The sequence below is a fragment of the Terrapene carolina genome, unplaced genomic scaffold (genome assembly GCF_002925995.2).
Source record: "Terrapene carolina triunguis isolate 2854851 unplaced genomic scaffold, T_m_triunguis-2.0 Scaffold192, whole genome shotgun sequence".
Lineage (NCBI taxonomy): Eukaryota > Metazoa > Chordata > Testudines > Emydidae > Terrapene > Terrapene triunguis.
In genome coordinates this window covers 16858428-16877002 of record NW_020664543.1, presented here as the reverse complement: position 1 = coordinate 16877002, position 18575 = coordinate 16858428, and the positions used below count along the sequence as shown (strand labels likewise).

At 46.7% G+C, this 18575-nt stretch overlaps 1 protein-coding gene across 1 annotated transcript in view; it reads right to left on the bottom strand.

Moving 5' to 3' along the window:
• MGAT5B (alpha-1,6-mannosylglycoprotein 6-beta-N-acetylglucosaminyltransferase B) overlaps nucleotides 1-18575 on the bottom strand; it is a 144727-nt gene that overhangs the window by 68767 nt on the left and 57385 nt on the right. The window contains exon 3 of the mRNA XM_026654578.1: nucleotides 13436-13580. Within this exon, the coding sequence (XP_026510363.1) occupies nucleotides 13436-13580 (145 nt within the window). The remainder of the gene's footprint in view (nucleotides 1-13435; nucleotides 13581-18575) is intronic.

Here is an 18575-nt window from a genome sequence, read left to right as displayed (position 1 = left end):
CGGGATCAAGGCCAAAATGAATTGCTATGAGTTATTTGCTTATCTCCAATACTGCAGGAGTTAAAATCTCAATATTTCCTACCTACCTACACTGCATACATTACACGATGTATGTGTCTCTATATTCTGTGCTTTGTATGTGGCTAATCATCGTCAGCGCTAAACACGTGTTCTTTGAAACTGTTTTTCAAATAAGCAACTGGGCTACTTTTTGTATAAGTTGCTGTGACTGGGCCATAAGGAACTCGTCCTCTGGCAGGCAGCGGGAGGGTTAATGGCCACAGCCCATATGCCTGATCTTACTCCAGGGACCCCAGCTAGGAGGTGGAGAATCAGTCAGAGCAAATTACTCTGTCCCCTGAAACTGTAAGAGTGGGGTCCTGAGAGCTCCTGGCTTTGGGGCTGACCTGGGAGCAAGTCTTCCCCATGGAAAGAAAGCAGTCTGCAGGATCCCATGATTAACGCCAGTGCACTGTTCAGTTTGTACAGTGACCCTTAGCTAGGAGAATCTCTCCTGCCTCCATTGATTTGCTTCTACTTCACTCGGCCTTTAGCTTCCTTTGCCAGTTGCATATTTTATATACACGTGGAATCCGGTGGCTGGAACCCATGGGACTGGATCTGCCCATGTGACAAACCGGGGGAGGGGGAATTCAGGGCAGAGGGAAGAGATTCCAGATGGAAACAGCACCGATTTATACATATGGGAGGAAGGCAGAGAGTTATCCCCTCCCTAAACTATCTCCTGGGTTGCTATGATCAATAGCTCCCCAGCCTGGGGATGCACCGCTCTCTGTCTTCCACACGGTACATTTTAGTGTGGCTTGCATGATTATTTGCTAACTGCACTGCAAGGCATTATCTCTGCCTCCGCTGGCAGCTTTGAGACATTCCTGTGGCTTTCTTCTGCCTCCCCTCCAAACTGGACATTTCACTAATAAGAGTCCAGCACTGGTCTCCAGTCTGTTAGCCATGTGATGATGCTCAGACATCCAGGTGGGGCTGCCACTCTCAAGTGGTCTTAAATCAGAGGCATCTTAGAGCTGACTGAGGATTCATTGCTGCCTGAGTCTCCTCTCACACTGGTGTAAATCAGAAGTGACACCACTGCACTCAAAGGAGTTATAGTGGGAGAGGACACTCAGGACACTGGTATCCCATCACTCCAGGGCTTTCTATTCCCCTTATCTGACTTTTGCCCCCATTTATCTGGTGCTCTCCAGATCCGCTGGCTGCAGTTCAAACCTCCCCAGCCCAGTGGGGTTTCTGCTCAGGGCCAGGCCTAGAGGAGGAGAGTTCCTTGCCCAGCTTAGTTTGCCAACAACAGTTCTGCACTGGAAGGCGGCTCGGAGGTGTTCGTTTGTAAATTATCTGAGAAAATGTGACAAGCCCTGGCTCCAAAGGGCCAGAATCGGCGCTTTGCCACGGAATGCTAATGGGTAGAGAAGCCTAATTCATGCAGCCTTGTGATAAATGGGCTCCCGGTGCACTGACACATCGGGCTGAAAGCAAACAAAAATATAGCCAGCAAGGGAGGACTATTAAGGAATTAGCCTGAGCAAACTGAATTGGAGGGGATGAGGGGGAAGGCTGGGTAGTGCAGCAACGATGGGAATAAGGGGAGCCCAGGCATGGGTGGATGAATGATACTAATTCAACAAGCTGAGAGCAAGTAAAGCCCAGATACCAGAATGACGGGTACTTTAGAGGCAAGGCAGCCTGGTCTAATGTCTAGGGCATTAGACTGGGACTTGAGAGACCTGAATTCTATTCCTGACTCTGCTGTTAACTTGCTACGTGACCTTGGACTGCTCCCTCTCGGTGCCTGTTTCTCCTTCCAGACTTTGCCTGTCTTGTCTATTTAGACTCTGAGCTCCTCAGGGTAGGGACCGTCTCTTATGATGAGTATGGGCAGTGCCCAGCGCAGTGAGGTTCTGATCTTGGTTGCGGGCCTGTCAGTGCTACTGTAACGCAAATGATTAGTGATCATATAAATACCCATGCCGGTCACAGCCCTTCAGTCTCTCTAGGTAAAATGGGAATGAAATAAGTAATGGTGCCTGCCCAAGGGCCACAGTGTGATTCGACCCTTAGTACCCAGTAGTCAGAGGGAACAAGGAGGCTGAGACATGGGCTATCACCTTTCCCTTCCCTCCTTGAATGAGAGAGCGATTTACCAACCATGCCCAGGGAAAATCTCGCAGCCCAGAGGCCAGGGATCTCCTCAGCTTTGTCTCCTTTTTTCCAACCCCTGCCCCTGGGTGGGTAAGTGGAATTCCAGATGCTAGAATTCTGATACAGTATTTCCCCTAACTAGGTTGTCTTAAGCGCTATCTAGCTAACTCCGGGCAGAGTTTCTGCTGGAGAAGAAATGATATAGGATGGAAATGACAGTGGGAGCTGAAGGGAAATGACTGGCTCCCGTGTAACCTGAGCCACATACGTGTTTTCTTTCTTCCTCTTGACAGAATGAGTCTATAGACCCCGGGTAACAGGGCAGGAAAGAGACAGGCTGGGAGAACATTCACTGCTGCATTTTCTAGTGTCTGGCTTTGGACATCAAGCGATTTATTTATTGATACATTTATTTATTTTTGCTGTTACGCTAATGCAGACCCTGGACCGTGTGCGTTAAAACCAAAGAGAGGTTTACCAAAGAGCAAAGTGGGGTTACCAGAATAACACCACCACAAAACGTGGGCCACAGCCCACACTTACTAGCCAACATCATGTCTTAAGACAGCAGCTAAAGGATTCCTGCCACCAACTGAGCACAATTCTGCTCCGCCTCCATTGGAAGACCTTGAGTACAATTCTTCTCCACCTTTATCTTCGAGCAATTTTTGTCAGACCTTCCAGCAGTCACTTAAGACAAGCTTCACTTAACATGGTACTTTACACAGCCCCTTTTCATTTGGGGATCACTATGTGCTTTACAGCCATTAAATGAACCACACGAAACCACCAAATGACCCCATGGGAATTACAGATGGGGAAACCGAGGCAGTGGTTGGCACATCCCAGTCATATATCAAGCTAGTGCCAGAGCCTGGAGTAGAATATAGCAGTTCTGACTCACCAGCCCCTTCATCTGAGGATCACAAAGCACTTTGCAACCATCAAGGAATCCACATAATACCATAGGGAGGTAAACTTGGGTGTAGCCGAGACATAGAGGGATATGCTTGGGTCACACTCCAATTTAGGGCCAGAGCCCTGAACAGAACCCACTCCCAAGTCCTGCTTTATAATGCTTTTCCACACTGCCTTTACCCCGGTGCAGAAACAAGACCCTGCGGTAGCTGGAAATGATGATCAAGGCTAAGCCATATATCGGGGGAGATGTAACGTCTGGCAGCATTGTATCTAAATCCAGACTATCAATGGCAACAATTTAGAAATTAATAGAGCCAAGCTGGCAGGCAACTGGATGCAGGAATGTCACCCACTAAGTGTCATTTTGTAAGACTTTAATTACAAGGGGAATCTGGAGTCATGTAACTATTACAGAAACGAATGCTTAAAGCGTGAGGAAATTAACTGAACTCTGGCAGTAATTAAGCCTCAAGCTGAATCGTCATTAGCAAATGGTATCTTGCTTGGGCCATCCATAGGGGGGGAGGGCACCAAACAGTGATGTCCCCATATGCGCCACATCCAGAGGTGATGGTTCAGCACTACCAGGCAATCAGCCTTCTTGACCTCATCTCTGTCACTTCCAAGGAGACCCCACCCTCCGTGTGGCTCACAAGGCTGGATATAATTTCCAATGCAAGCTAATATTTCCCTTGCCCAGTAAATAAGCTCTCCAGGATGCTTCCATAAGTAGTTTTAATTTTGCTTCCCTCTGATGATTTACGAGGGTTGCATTCAATTAACAAGGGTATTGATCTTTCTGCAGCTGGCCAGCACGCTGACTTGGAGTTGTTGTTTTATTATGAACCTTTTATCTCTCTTTCTCTGACACACACAGACACACACTTTTTTTGTGGGGGGGGGGGGGCAGCAAGGGAAAATAAAGACAGCCATAAAAGATGGAAGGAGACTTAGATGGACACAGAGTTTCACAAGGTACAGGATAGAAGCCAAACTCCTGAGGTGGTGCACTCAGAGAGACCAGAAAGGGGACAGAGACGCAGCTAGCCCTGTACCTGTGACAGCCATTAAAGATCCCATGGTATTTTTCAACAGAGTAGAGCTGTGCACCTTGATGTCCTAGCAGAATTCCAGTGCAGGTAATTAATTACATTCTGTTTACTTAAATTCCCCTTGCAGTTTCTTCTGGAAAAGCCAGTCTTCCTGTTCAAGAAACCCTGGTTGTGCAGTGTGGCTAGATGAGGACTGCTGGCATGTAGCCACTTTAGAGGTAGCTGCATTTCAGTGAGGTGTCTGTGAAGTGATTGGTTATACAGATATTCCATAAAGCATCTGGAGGTCCCATTCTCATTCTTCTCCATGAAGGTGCTCTATAAATTTGAATTGGGATCTGGTTTCAAGTAGCTGAGCACATTGTAAAAAGCAATGTTGATACAGTGAGATTGTGTGTTGCTGCTGTTCCAGTTTTACAGCAGTGGGTGAGAAATTGATGTGTCAGTATCATTAACCAGAAATGCTAAAAAAAAAAAAAAAAAAAGCCCTTTGAAATTAACACAATTTAATTGCATAATCTTCAACTGACACATGAAAGATCAGTCAGTGGCGCTCACAGGGACAAGCAGCAGGCTAGAGAGGAAGGACTGCCTAGTGGTTACAGCACTAGCCATGGCTTGGGAGACAGGGTTCAAGTCCCAGCTCTGCCACAGACTTCCCAGGCAAGTCCCTTAGGGAAACCGAGGCACAGAGATACTATCTGTAAAATGGGGCTAATAGCACTTCCCTGCATCACAGGAGTGTGGTGAAGGTAAATAAATTAAAGCTTGTGAGGTGCTTTGTTACTATGTAAGTACTGAAAGACAGATTAATCTAAGTGCACCAGGAAGTTTGCAAGGTGCTGAGATGGGCTGTGTTTGAACAAAGAAAACTTGCCCATCAAAACATGCCTATAGAAGTGATAGGGCTGCAGACAACTTCCTCGCCCACTGGCTAAGCACTCAGTACAGCTAATCCCAGATGTACCACCTACTCTTTCCATGGATGATATGTTGGGAAGGATAAACGAAGGGAATTAAAAATCCCGGCATGTGTAGCAGGTCCACATTCCCCTTTCAAAGCCATCCTCAAGCATTTCAAAGACAAATACTAATGTGGCCACCGCTGCTTGGGGAAAGTTGGCGGAGGCCTGAACGGAATGGAGAAGTGCAGTCAGGAAAGAAAGGGCCATCTCTGAAGAGAGCAGAGTTGGGAATCTCAGACTGAAAAAGGGTTGATTATGAGGACCCCAAGCAAACTGGTCTCCCTTGTCCACCGCGATAGTACTATCTGGCTCAGCATAGAAAGGGGACAATTGAGAAAAGCCAAACAGATGAGCCTGCATGGGGCTATTTTTAATCTTGCTCCCAGCTGCTCCTGCTATTATGGCAGCGGGTCCTGTGGGATCCCGGTCCCACAGCAGGGTCTATATTAGTCCCACGCAGGGCTCCACTGACAGGTCACAAGATGCTCCTCAGTGAGACAAATGTATAGCAGACAATGAGCCATTCCAAAACCACTGTGCCTTGTAATGAGAATAATACTTTGTGCTTCTGTTGAACCTTCATGAGAGGATCTCAGATTTCTCCACAAACATCAAGCCCTGCAAGACCTCTGAGAGAGAGGGAGGGAGGTATTCAGAAACACACGACTTCGGTACAAAGGCGACAGGTGTCTCAGAAATACGGAAGATTTTTTAAAGCTGAAGCAGAGCCATTAATAGAACCCAGGAGTCCTGGCTCCTGCTTCCCTTCCCTAACCAGCAGGAAATACATTTGACTAGAATGTAGGGGATGGGGGGAGAGGGACTTTCCCATTTCTCTGGATCATCAGGTCCGCTCAGGGCAACCAAGTCAGGGGACCTGAAGCAGTTGCAGAGCTGAGAATGGCACAAAGTTTTGTAATTCTTATTGTATTTAACCCCTGTGCTGCCGGCAGACTGTGCAGCTGCTTCAGACCAGCGGGACTTACTAGGGACAGACCTCTTAGACTCTCTGCACCTTGAAGTCTTTAAACCATGATTTGAGGACTTCAATAGCTCAGACACAGGTTAAGGGTTTGATACAGGAGTGGGTGGGTGAGATTCTGTGGCCTGCGTTGTGCAGGAGGTCAGACTAGACTATCATAATGGTCCCTTCTGACCTTAAAGTCTATAATTCTATGATTCTTCCCAGGGGGAACACAGAGACCCAAAACAAAGAGAGAGTTTTAAAAAAAATCCTTAAGGCAGTAAGTTTACAGTAATACAGGATTCATTTCCAGAAGGACAGTTTGACCCACGTGCTCAACCTGAAGTCAACAATTTGGATTCAAAGAACCGACAATAATAGAAATGAGGGAATTACGTGGGCCCCAGGTATACTGGGATGTGATTGCACTGAGTAATTCTAGCTGGCCTGCTTCCCCTGTGCAGGCTATTGTGTGTGATATGTTATCACACGGCCTCATAGTGTGTTAGGGGTGCCCGTGGGATTAAGTATTTGTGCTTCAGTTAAATGTTTTATTTGTGATGGTTCCATACTTGTATTTCTAGATTATAGTTCTGTGTTTGCATTCAGATTTGCTGTAATGCTTCAGCTCTTTGTTTCTATTTGTATTTGGGTTTATTTTCCTGGTCCATTTGAAATCCCTATGGACACATACATGGAGCCGTTACAATACAGGCTCTGGTTTTCCACCATCCAGGAACTCAAACAGTAGGAGAAGGTCAGATCTTCCATTATTCCAGTCTCATAAATGGTTCTGAGGCAGTGAAATGCCCATGGGAAAACATAAAGGCAACACAACAACAAATACGCACCAAAGGGAGCACAACTAGACATGCCCTGTGCGCGTAGCCTGAGGATGCATTGCTCATGGACATTAGACAGTAGCCCTGTCAAGAGGTGCAAAGGCAAATGATGATGGGTAAAAGAACATCAGACTGGTAAGGAGTATGACTGGCCAGGTGGATGACCTTAGGGAAGCATATATTCTAAACATACTTAACAGAGCTGGTCGAAACTCAGAATTTCTGTTCTGCAGGAAACTCTGACATTCAAATCAGAATGAAATTTTTAAAAAAATCCAAAATTTCACGCACAACGACATTTTTGAAAATGTCTCGTTTAAGGTCAATCAAAACATTCCGTTTCAATAAACTCAAAGTGTTTCGTTTCTATTTAGAATTTTTAAACCTTTTTACACTTTCTATATAATAAAAAATAAATTTGAAACAAAAAATCAAAACGTTCCATTTAGACCTTATCAAAATGCAAGAGAGAAACCTGATCCTCAAGTGTCTGAACAGTAAGGGCATTCCAATCTTTCTCTGACACCAACACAAAGTATCAGTGGCCATCTTGAAATGTTATCGTGGTATATATGAGCACCCATCCATTAAGGATCTTTCCAACAGAGGTCACCAAAAGGTCATCAGATTTCAACTACTCAACTGCCCTTTTAAACTTAAAATCTTGAAATCTGATAGCTATGCATTATGGGTCTTAAATATGACCATCATAGGTCAACAAAAGGCCACCAGTCTTTCTAAGGGGACTGTGATTGTTCAAAAGCCATTTGAAGTGATCCTCTTAACGTTTTGTATGCACTTTCCCAAGAGGCTCTAAATACAAGAAATATCCGAGTTGAAATGTGATATTTCTATACTACATCATCAGGCTGACAGTTTGCCAAAATACTATTAATTTCTTCTGCTGGTTGTGAAGCCGCTGAGACGGAGACATGAAAGTCATCTGAAGTTACTGGTTCTATTCACCAGCTATTAGCCAAGAAAATCATCAACGGTGAGCGAGTCTACCACATATGCTGTCATGAATATTCATGTCCACCCCTATAGTGGATTACTGTTGACACGTGTGTATAGATGACAGGGAGTGCAGGTGGTTACACAACACTTTCCATTATATATAAACTACATTTTTAAAAAACGTTAAAAACAACATTACTTGGGTTGCTTAAGCCAAGAGTTAAAAAGTCAGGAAATGCCAGACTTAAGGTTGTCCATACAACTTTCATTAGATCCCCCTTGTGTGCATGCATTATGATACAGTCTTTAATTACATGATCATATACTACTTTTTTCCACCAAAATAATGGTCAGAAAAGTTTTTTTTAAACAGGAAATATTAAGCAACCTTAACATAGTGCTTCTATGCCCTCGATAACACAGACGTGAGTATTATCTTCATCTCCTGTTTCCAACATCAAGGTTGGGTAGAGCTGCCTTCTGTTGGTTTCTTGTCTTAGGTACCTAGACTGCCAGCCACCTCCCATTTTACAGATGGGAAACTGAGGCAGAGAAAGGCTAAGTGACTTACCCAAGGTCACATAGGAACTCTGCAGCAGAACAGGGACTTGAACCCCAGTTGCCCACATCCCAGGTTAGGGCCCTAACCACCAGACCATCCTTCCTCACAAATCTGCATATAGACATGTAAATATAAATACAGGGATAGGTGTGCGTATAGCTGTGTCATAAGAAATTGCATGATTCTGAGACTGCTCTGAAGGTTTGACTGACACACGATTTGGGACATGTGCATTGTTCACAGGTAGCAAAGTCATAACAGACTGCTGGAGGTCATCCCTCCCAGGCCACACCACATCGCCATGTATTTTGTTTGCAACACAATTTAGAGAAAAGTTACTTAAGGCTATGTCTACGTTGCACGCTTCTTTCGGCGGCGTATAGATATGTACTCGGGTAGCCCCCCTGGCCCGGAGTTAAGTAGCAGTGTAGACGGTGAGGAATGGCTCAGGTGAGTACAGTACAGATATGCTTGAAGGGTGTGGGTATGCACCGAGGGCATACCCTCCACAGCTCTCCACTTGTCTAAGCCGTACCTTCTCGCTATGCTGCTATTTTTAGCAGAGTCGTGTCCCACTGCCTCCCTGCTGCTGGAACCTTCCCCCTGCACGGAGAAAGATTCCGGCAGTGAGGAAAGGCTCTGGCAGGGGACAGAAGTGGGCAAAGGCTCCAGCTGAGCCTTTTCCCGCTGCCTTCCCCCTGCCAGGGCTTGTTCTTGCTGCAGTGAAAGGCTCTGGGAGCAGCTGAAGCCTTTCCCCACTGCCTCCTCCCTGCCAGAGCCTTTCACTGACCCATGGAGCTACACACCAGAGCGTGGACGCAGCCTGCTTTTCACTGCGGCATGTAGCTACACATACCCTGCACACCACCGCAAATGGGGTGTAGTGTAGATGTAGCCTCAGACATCTCTTTAGATGTCTACTATTTTTATGAGTGCTCTTTCTTAAACGTGGAAGTTCAGGTTGCTTTAGTCACCATTTCTGCAGGCCTTGGAGTGACAGAAAAAATTAGAATTAATAAATGTTGAAAGCCTTTCAAAATGATGTGAAATGTCTTTTGAGTAAATCATCATGTCACACTTTGAAGGTCTGATGGCATCTCTCGAGCAGTCAGTGTGAAAATGGATGCAGCATATGTATCACTGGGGAGCTGGGAATGCCAGCTCTGCAATGGGATGTAGCAAGTGTTGCTAGCCCTGGCAGTGTGCGTCTATTTCATTTAAAACCCATTTCTGTTCCAAGGGTGAATGGTACCAGCCGTGGACCTCAGACTAGAATAAATGTCAGTCTCTACATTTTATTTGATCCTCCTTTCGGGGAGGATAGAGGTTGAAACTACAGAAGGATGGTCTTGTGGACAAGGCTCTGGGCAGGGACTCAGGTGATCTAGGTTCGATTTCTGACTACCACAGACTCCCTGTGTGGCCTTGAGTCCTTCAACTCTCTGTAAAACAGCGATAATAATCCAGTATCTCTAATGCCTATTTAGATTGTAATTTCTTCAGGGCAGGGGCTGTCTGTAACTATGGGTTTGTACAGTGCCAATACAACTGCTTTTCGAGCTTGGTTGAGACCTCTTGGAAATTACTGTAATACTGCTGCCACTATGACTAATTTTCTCATTTGGATTATAGGTGTATTCCTGGAGGGGAGAGGTTAGAAGGCAGTTTTGATGAACTGGTCAAAGGTGCAAAAAAAAAAAAATGCAATTGATTCCATAGTGCCAGTGGTTGATTCCAGGGTGGCAGAAATAAATGTGTTATATAGACGTGTGGTGATAGAAATGTATTATATAAGACATGTTGTAAATGTGTGTATGTTTTCTCTCTTTCTCTATCAATATCCCCATACATGCTCATCTCTCTATCTATATCTGTAGATCCAGATAGATCTGTTTTTAGTAACATTTAAGCTAGTGGGATTGTAATGAAAAGAACAGTTGAAAGGTATCAGTGTGTCATTGGGATTTGATGGGCTCCATTGGTCATGGCTGATTACTGCCATTACTCAAAGAGTTACTTCCTGCCTCTCTTCCTTGAAACCCAGAAGGCGGCAGGAAGGGAGAGAGAGGAAAAGCCAGAGAGACTTTTAACCCAGAGGCAATAGCGTCCAGGCAAAGCAGAGAAGAAAGAGGGAGGAAAAAAATCTGAGCAAACCTGCAATCTTCATAATACTCTGCCACTCAGTTATTTGCTGCTAACTTAATCAAAGCTTAACTTCAAAGAAGTCAGCAGCCACATTAAGTGGGAACATGGCCTCAGTCTTATTTAAGAGCAGGGCTGGACTCGGGAACAGGAATGGAGCCAAGCACCAGGATCTTATGGGCCTCCTTACCCTTTCTAGTCTCAATAAGCTTTTAACCATTGTGTTGTGAGCTCTGTGTGCATATCTCCCTGGGAGGGGAAAGGTCAGGAAAGAGCGAGGAGAGATAGCTCCCTGTTTCCACTGTAGGTGGGGAAAATAAGATAATGGTGAGGGAGGGCGAGTGGGCACCATGGATTTAAACTCCATGTAGCTGGTGATAATCAGAGGCTTAGCTTGCTAAGACGGCCTACAGGGAGCTGTATTACAGGCAGGGATTCAAATGTTTTCTGATTTCCTGTCTCCTCTCTTTCTTTCTCTCCTTCTCATCCCTACCCCTCCCCTTTCCATGGCTCAGCAGCCTCTCTGCGGGCATATGGTCATGATTATCCATATTACCGCAAATGCCTAAAGGCCCAGTGAAGATCAGAACCCCGCTGTGCTAGGCGCTGTACAAACACATCATAAGAGGCAGTCTCTGCCCTGGAGAGCTCCCACTTTTGAAAGGGATAGTAAATAATGAATAGATGTTTTAAGAAATGACTGTTCAACAATTAGACGTTGTTACAGAGTCCAACCGATTGACAGGTGGCTTATAATCCTGGCTTATATCTATTTATAATATCTTATATCAACGTGCTTATAATGTTCTGTAACACATGCTACTCGCATCTGGAGGTTGCTTGTAACATCTATTAATCCTTCTTAAATGAAAGTTTAATATCAAGGGTGACCTATTTAAGAATGTTACAGTCTTTCTTTTAAAATGTTAGTTTAAATTAGAGGGGGGGCACCTGATTCACAAAACTGGGATCCGGAGGTGTTCCCCTCTAGGAGGGGGAAGAATGGCCCAGTGGACAGGGTGCTAGTTTAGGACTTTGGAGAACTGGGTTCAATTCCTTACTTTGCCACAGGTTTACTAGGAGACCTTGGCCAAGTCACTTAGCCTCTTTGCATCTCAGTTTTAAGAGGGGGATAACAGTACCTAATTTATATGGCCCTTTAATGGCCTTATCCTCACAGCACCCCTGTGAGACACAGTCATGCTATTATCCCCATGGTACATGTGGGGAACTCAGGCACAGGGAGGCTAAGTGATGTACCCAAGGTCACACAGGAAGTCTGTGGCAGAGCACAGAATTGAACACAGGTCTCTCAAGTCCTAAACTAGCCCCCTAACTCTGGGCCATCCTTCCTATTGCCCTACTTAATAGGAGTGTTGTGAGGATGAAGGCATTAAATGCACTCCGATACTACAGTGACGAGAGCCATATAAGTATCATAGGGTAGGTCTACACTTACCCGGTAGTTCGGCGGCGAGCGATCGAACTTCTGGGTTCAACTTATCGTGTCTTGTCTGGACGCGATAAGTCGAACCAGGAAGTGCTGGCTGTCGACTGCGGTACTCCTGCTCGGCGAGAGGAGTACCACGGAGTCGACGGGGGAGCCTGCCTGCCGCGTGTGGACCGAGGTAAGTTCGAACTAAGGTACTTCGAACTTCAGCTACGTTATTCACGTAGCTGAAGTTGCGTACCTTAGTTCGACTTGGGGGGTTAGTATAGACCTGCCCATAGACAGGGAGTCTGTTTTGGGTTCAGCTCTGGTTTAAATAAAGGACGGGAGGGGAGAAATGTTCTCACAAAATTCACAACAGTTTAATAGAATCCCAAACTGACAGACAGACAGACAGACCCAGAGTTCTAACAGTTTCCCATGGGCTCTGCCACTGCTGCTCACAGCAGCCCTGCCTCCTGTTCCTGACCCCATGCAGGAGCGGCTTTAGCGTGGATTCAATGGCACCCACAAAAAGCACGAAACCAAGGGTGCAAAACCAGGCACACACACGCTTCTCCTGGCCCAGTGCGGTGGGGAGGCCCTAGGAGAAGGGGGTTGGAAATTGAGCCCACCCTGTATTCACCCCGCTGTGGCAGCTCCTGTCCCACAGGGCTAGGCCTGGCTTCCCGCTCCAGGCATTGCAAGCTGGCACATGAGCTCGCCGCGCCACTCAGGTTTGGCCTGGCTGCCCCTCCGTCATGACAGAGGGATGGCTGGGCCAAACTTGGGGGGTGCTGCAAGCCCATACACCAGGCTGCAATGCCTGGTGTGGGGAGTTGAGCGCAGCCCCGTGGGACAGGAGTTGCCCTGAGCGGGGGAGTGTGGGGTGGGCTTGCTTTGCAGCCCAGAACCCCCCGGGAACCCCCCTTCACACCAGGCTGGGATTAGGGCTGCAGAGATGGGGGAGAGGGTGCTGATAGGGAGGACAGTGCCCCTTCGGCAGTTTAGTATAGTGCACCCATTGAATCAAGAGGCTACATTCGTCCAGCACCAGGTAGTGGTAATGTCTGATTCGCGTGGCTACATTCTGGCAGCAGTAGCTCTGCACCTGAGAAATTATTCCAGTTCGAGAGACTCAGGCGGGGAACATGCTTTTACTGGGCATGTGCTGAGCCTCCACAAAAGAACAGCAGCCCGGCTAGTAGCAGCAGCATCCCCTAAGCTCTCATTGTCTGGATCCTGCGAAGTACTGAGCATGCCCAGCTCTCACAGACCGCAATGGCATTGTAGGGCACCCAGCATCTCGCTGGGATCAGACCTTTCAGTGTGGGATCAATGAGCTCCTCTCTCGTAAACGGAGCCAGGTGGGTTTGGAGGAAGGGGTTCCCTGATCCCAGCCGGCTTCATTCCCGCTGCCACTGACCTGTCCGGAGGAAAACGTGCCTCCTCCCCTTTCCGGAAGTCAGTGCTATTCTCCAGCCTGGCTAGTACGTCCATCCTCTTCACCATCATCTCCAGCATGTCGCTCATCTTCCGCAGCACCCCTCTGGACTCCAGCGCACCCATCACTGCAGTCACACAAAGAGCAAGAGAGAGGCTAGAGCAGGGCTTGGCGCTCGGGGGACACAGTCATTTGTTTTGTCAAGATGGGAAGGAGCGGGTCAGCGACCGTGAAAGTGATGGATTATCAGCACTCGCCTGGGCCAGGGCGTGGGTGAGATGAGGACGTGAAAGCTTCCCTAAACATCCCTGCCCATGCATCTCAATCCTGGCCCACAGCAACCCCTGCTATTCCTAGTCTGGGATCCACAGCTCTGCCAGTCATGACTGCATCCCCCTACCACCTGCTCTTCCATTCCGAGGCCCTCCACCCACAGCCCTGCCAGTGTACCTTAATCCTGATCCACAGCATCCCTGGCTATTGCAGCCCTGGGTTACGACACTAGGAATGCACCTCAGCAGTCAGATATCAGGTCTCCTGATCTGTACCATCCCAGTGCTATTTCACTAGTGAGCACTGAAGGGCTATGGGGTTTTATAAATATAAACCTAGATTCAAATGTAATTTGGTCACAAGTACAATGAGTTTGGTGGTCTCAGTCTAGATGCCGTGTATTCATGTTGCAAAGGCAGGACACAGCTTGACCTAATGGGCTGTCTTTGCTCATGTCACCAAGAGATGCTGCTTCCTAGAATAATCAAGCAGACATGTGGAGGGCAGGGATGGAGGGGGCTGGAACTCAGGTCCTGCTTTGCTCAGGTGCGCCAGTCTCTATACGGAAATGCATCTGCCTCTTCCACGTAGCTGTCTGGAATTTTGACTTGGCAAAACCCCACTCAGAACACAGGCCCAGTTGGGTCACCCTGGATGGAGCATTCCACCATGCAGCCCTTGGTAAACACCTAGAGATTGCCTCGTGCTTCGCTTAGTACAGTATTGACATCAGTGAGTCCCAGGAGGTGTCGGCACCTCACAGAATCAGGTGCACCCGGGGCAGCCAGCTGGCGTCTCCTGGAGGCAAGTTCTGTGGGGATGTTTATGATTGATTTCTATTGCTCCTACTCTGGAATGGTTTGAAGTATATTTGGAAACAAAAACAGCCCAAGGGTAAAATTTTCACATGAACCTAAGTGACTTAGGAACCCACCTGCAATTTTAAAAAGTGACTTGTGGCCAGATTCACAAGGGGATTTAGGCACCCGAAGAGGCATGCAGGCACCTAGTAGGATTTTTTAAAATGCCTAAGCAGGTTAGGTGCCTAACTTCCAAGAGAAGTTCCCCAGTGGGTCCAATGGGAGTTAAGGGTCTACCTTGCCTAGGCATTTTTGAGCATCCTGCTAGGTGCCTATCTGCATCTTTAGGCACCTAAGTACCTTTAAACATCTGGCCCTTAGGATCCAGTGTCCAATTCAAATCCAATGGACTTAGGCTCCTAAGTCACTTTTGAACATGAACTTAAGAATGGTCATACTGGGTCAGACCAAAGGTCCATCTAGCCCAGCATCCTGTCTTCCAACAGTGGCCAATGCCAGGTGCCCCAGAGGGAATGAACAGAACAGATAATCATCAAGTGACCCATTCCCTGTCGCCCATTCCCAGCTTCTGGCAAACAGAGGCTAGGGACACATGCCTGCCCATCCTGGCTAATAGCCATTGATGGACCTATCCTCCATGAATTTATCTAGTTCTTTTTTGAACCCTGTTATAGTCTTGGCCTTCAGAACATCCTCTGGCAAGGAGTTCCACAGGTCGACTATACGTTGTGTGAAAAAATACTTCCTTTTGTTTGTTTTAAACCTGCAGCCCATTAATTTCATTTGGTGGCCACTCACTCTTGTGTTATGAGAAGGAGTAAATAACACTTCCTTATGTACTTTCTCACACCAGTCATGATTTTATAGACCTCTATCATATCCCCCCTTAGTCGTTTCTTTTCCAAGCTGAAAAGTCCCAGTCTTATTAATTTCTCCTTATACGGCAGCCATTCCACACCCCTAATCATTTGTGTTGCCCTTTTCTGAACCTTTTCCAATATATCTTTTTTGAGGTGGGGCGATCACATCTGCACACAGTATTCAAGATGTGGCACTTAGGGTTCTAAGTCACGTAGGTGTTTTGAAAATTTTGCCCCAACCGTCCATCCAGCCCAACAGCAATCTGTCTTGGAAGCTCTAAAGGAAGCCATAACCCTTCCCTCCAAAACCAGCCCCATTCCAATGTCACCTCAGTGAGCAATGCTGTGTTATTGTATAGGGGAGAATTTCTTCCTAACCCCAGCTAGAGTTCAGCTGGTGGGATTGGCAGCCCTTGTGACTGCAGAGTCTATATATGTCTAGCTCTTTAAAAAAACATATCACCATGTTATTTCCTCACTAGTACCCTGCAGCAGTGAGTTCCACTGGTGAATTCCACTGATTTCTTAGGCATTTCCTTTTATCCCTTTTAACCATGCTGCTTCCTATAACTTCACTGAGGGCTCCCTTCTTCTTGTAGAAAGGGGCAGAACAAATAGGATCTTTTTTTTCTAGATCCACCAGGCAAGGGGCCGAAGCTCCTTATTTCCAGCCTTGTCCTCTCACCTTTTAGTGACCTGCAGTTCCTATTATGGAGCCAGTGGAAGGGGAATAAGTTCCTATTTCATCTCACTTCAGTTCACTCCAGGCTGGTTAAAAAAAAAACCAACACCCAAACAACCCTAACTAATCCTGTTCAGCTTATCTCCTCTATTCCACACCTGTGCACGCTTTAAAAGGTACCACACGTTTCATTTACAAAGCAGCAGGAGGCTAACAGAGGATGCTGGGCACATCAGAAGTACACTGGGCATCACAGATGGATATTTAAGTTATGCACATCTTGTCCCTTTGAGATGCAAACCTGGGATCTAGATTTTGAACACCCTAGAGCTCCAGGCTGTGGGGGAGGGGGATCTTCTGAGCTGGGATTTTGGTTGGCATCTGGGCTTCAGCATTGCTCAGACTTCTCTCCCCCACCCCCCCTACAAAAATCACCCCTTGGTGTCTACTGCACATGCCTTGTGCCTGTCATGTCTCACATGCACTCATATTACTGACAACAGCACGTCGGCACTGCCAGCCCTGCGGAGCCTGTCCGGGTGAGGAAGAGCAATGGCGTCAGGCTGCCTACAGGAGGGGCGACCAACGTGCAGGCCAAGGGCCAGGGTACGCCCTGCAGCAGCTCGCTCTCTTTAACCGTAGGGAAAGAACATAGCTAACCAAGGCAGCCTTTACTGCTGGTAAGGTCAAACAACAAGCAAATTCCGTTCATCAAGGGGGGACAAAGCCCAGCCTGTGTCTGTGTGCTCAATTTTATAGTCAAATGATAGGCACGTATATGCCTGTTAGGCCCCACCCCGGGGGAAGCTGGGAACTTGCCATAGCTGCTCCAATGTTGTAAAGACCTTCCCCATGCTTTCTTCTGACTCATGCATCAGCCACAAGATCACCCGTCTCTACCACCTGAGGTTAAGGAGAACTCTTCTAGCAGTGAGTAAGCAGCAGGCTTATTGGGGCTAATTAGTAGATGGACATGATCATACACACTAGGATGTTGCAGGGGCATCATTTGCTATGGGAAAAGGGGGCAGTTACTCCCCCAGACCTTGGTTTGTCCCCAGACCTTTCATTGGTTTATACGCTCCGCTTCTCCGCTGCCACCCACTTTGCAGGACATAATAATATAATCCCATATAATGTTCTATTTGCTGACACAGTTTTGCCCTTCCCCCATTCCTCTGTCATGTGATGCTGACAGATTTGAAAGTCAATGATCAGGACTAAGAAGAGGGCATTTATAAGTCATTTTTCCAAATATCAACACTCTTTAGAGAGTCATATTGATACAACAGATAATAACTGTGAAAGAGCCATCAGTCAGCAGGCTGTAGACAGTAATCTGTACTGAATGAAACCTCCACAGATCCACTTGATAAAATGCTTGCTCCAAAACAGCCTAGTGAGTACATGACACTGTAAAAAGTCCTTAGGGGGGATTTACAAGATAACCCTCACCAGCCATTGTAAAGCTGTTACTGAGCCCTGATACTCAGCCCCGAGACGGGTCACCTACTTTTGACTGAGATTTTGTGCACTGACACACCATTTTATGATAGCATTTTTTTAAAAAAATCAGATCCAGAAAAAGCAAACAAGTAACTCAGAAAAATAATTCCTCTCTCATGTGGGTTCAACCCAGCCTCCTCACCCTAAATGTTCAATGCATTAATTATGTGAGAATGCAGCTGTACCTCTTCTGTTGAAATCAGTGGGTGTGACAAGTCTCAGGCATCCTGCAGCTCTGAAAGTGTACCCACATGGCTACGTTTGCAAACAGCAGAACCTAAGTTGCATCTGCAAAATATTTGCGTGTGCAAAAACATGATTGCACAAAAGACACATTTTGGGGGGAGCAAAATAGATCACCAGACTGTAAATAAGACACAGATTTTTCTCAGTGAGGATAATTAACCACTGGAATAATTTCCCAGGGCTGTGGTGGATTCTCTCTCACTGGCAATTTTAAAATAAAGATCGGATGCTTCTGGTCTAGTTCAAACAGGAATTCATTCATGGAAATCCTATGGTCCCTACTCTGCAGGAAGTCAGGCTAGATAATCACAGAGCTCCCTTCTGGCCTTAGAATCTGTGAACTGCAAGTTCAGTGTCACATGGATTCATGTGACGTGTCATGCTTATGCATACACCTGTATGCAGTTGTATTGCTTATTTTCACAATGGCTAGTCAGTGCTGAGGTACTGGGTTCATCACAAGCCATGAATTATTAACCACCTAGAATTGCCTAGAGACAAAATGCATTGCATTAATTAAATGCCTGAATACCACCTGGATTTTGCAGAGAGCTCCATGGGGGGGCTGGAGTCTGCCCAGGTGGAGTTCGGAGCAGGGTCAGAGCTTTGAAGAGCTTCCTAGGCTGTCAAGGTCCAGTTTACAGAGCTACTGAGGGCCTACCACACCCACTGACTTCAGTTACAGCTGCAGACACTCAACCCTTCTAAAAAACAGGCCTCGCTATGTGTCTCAA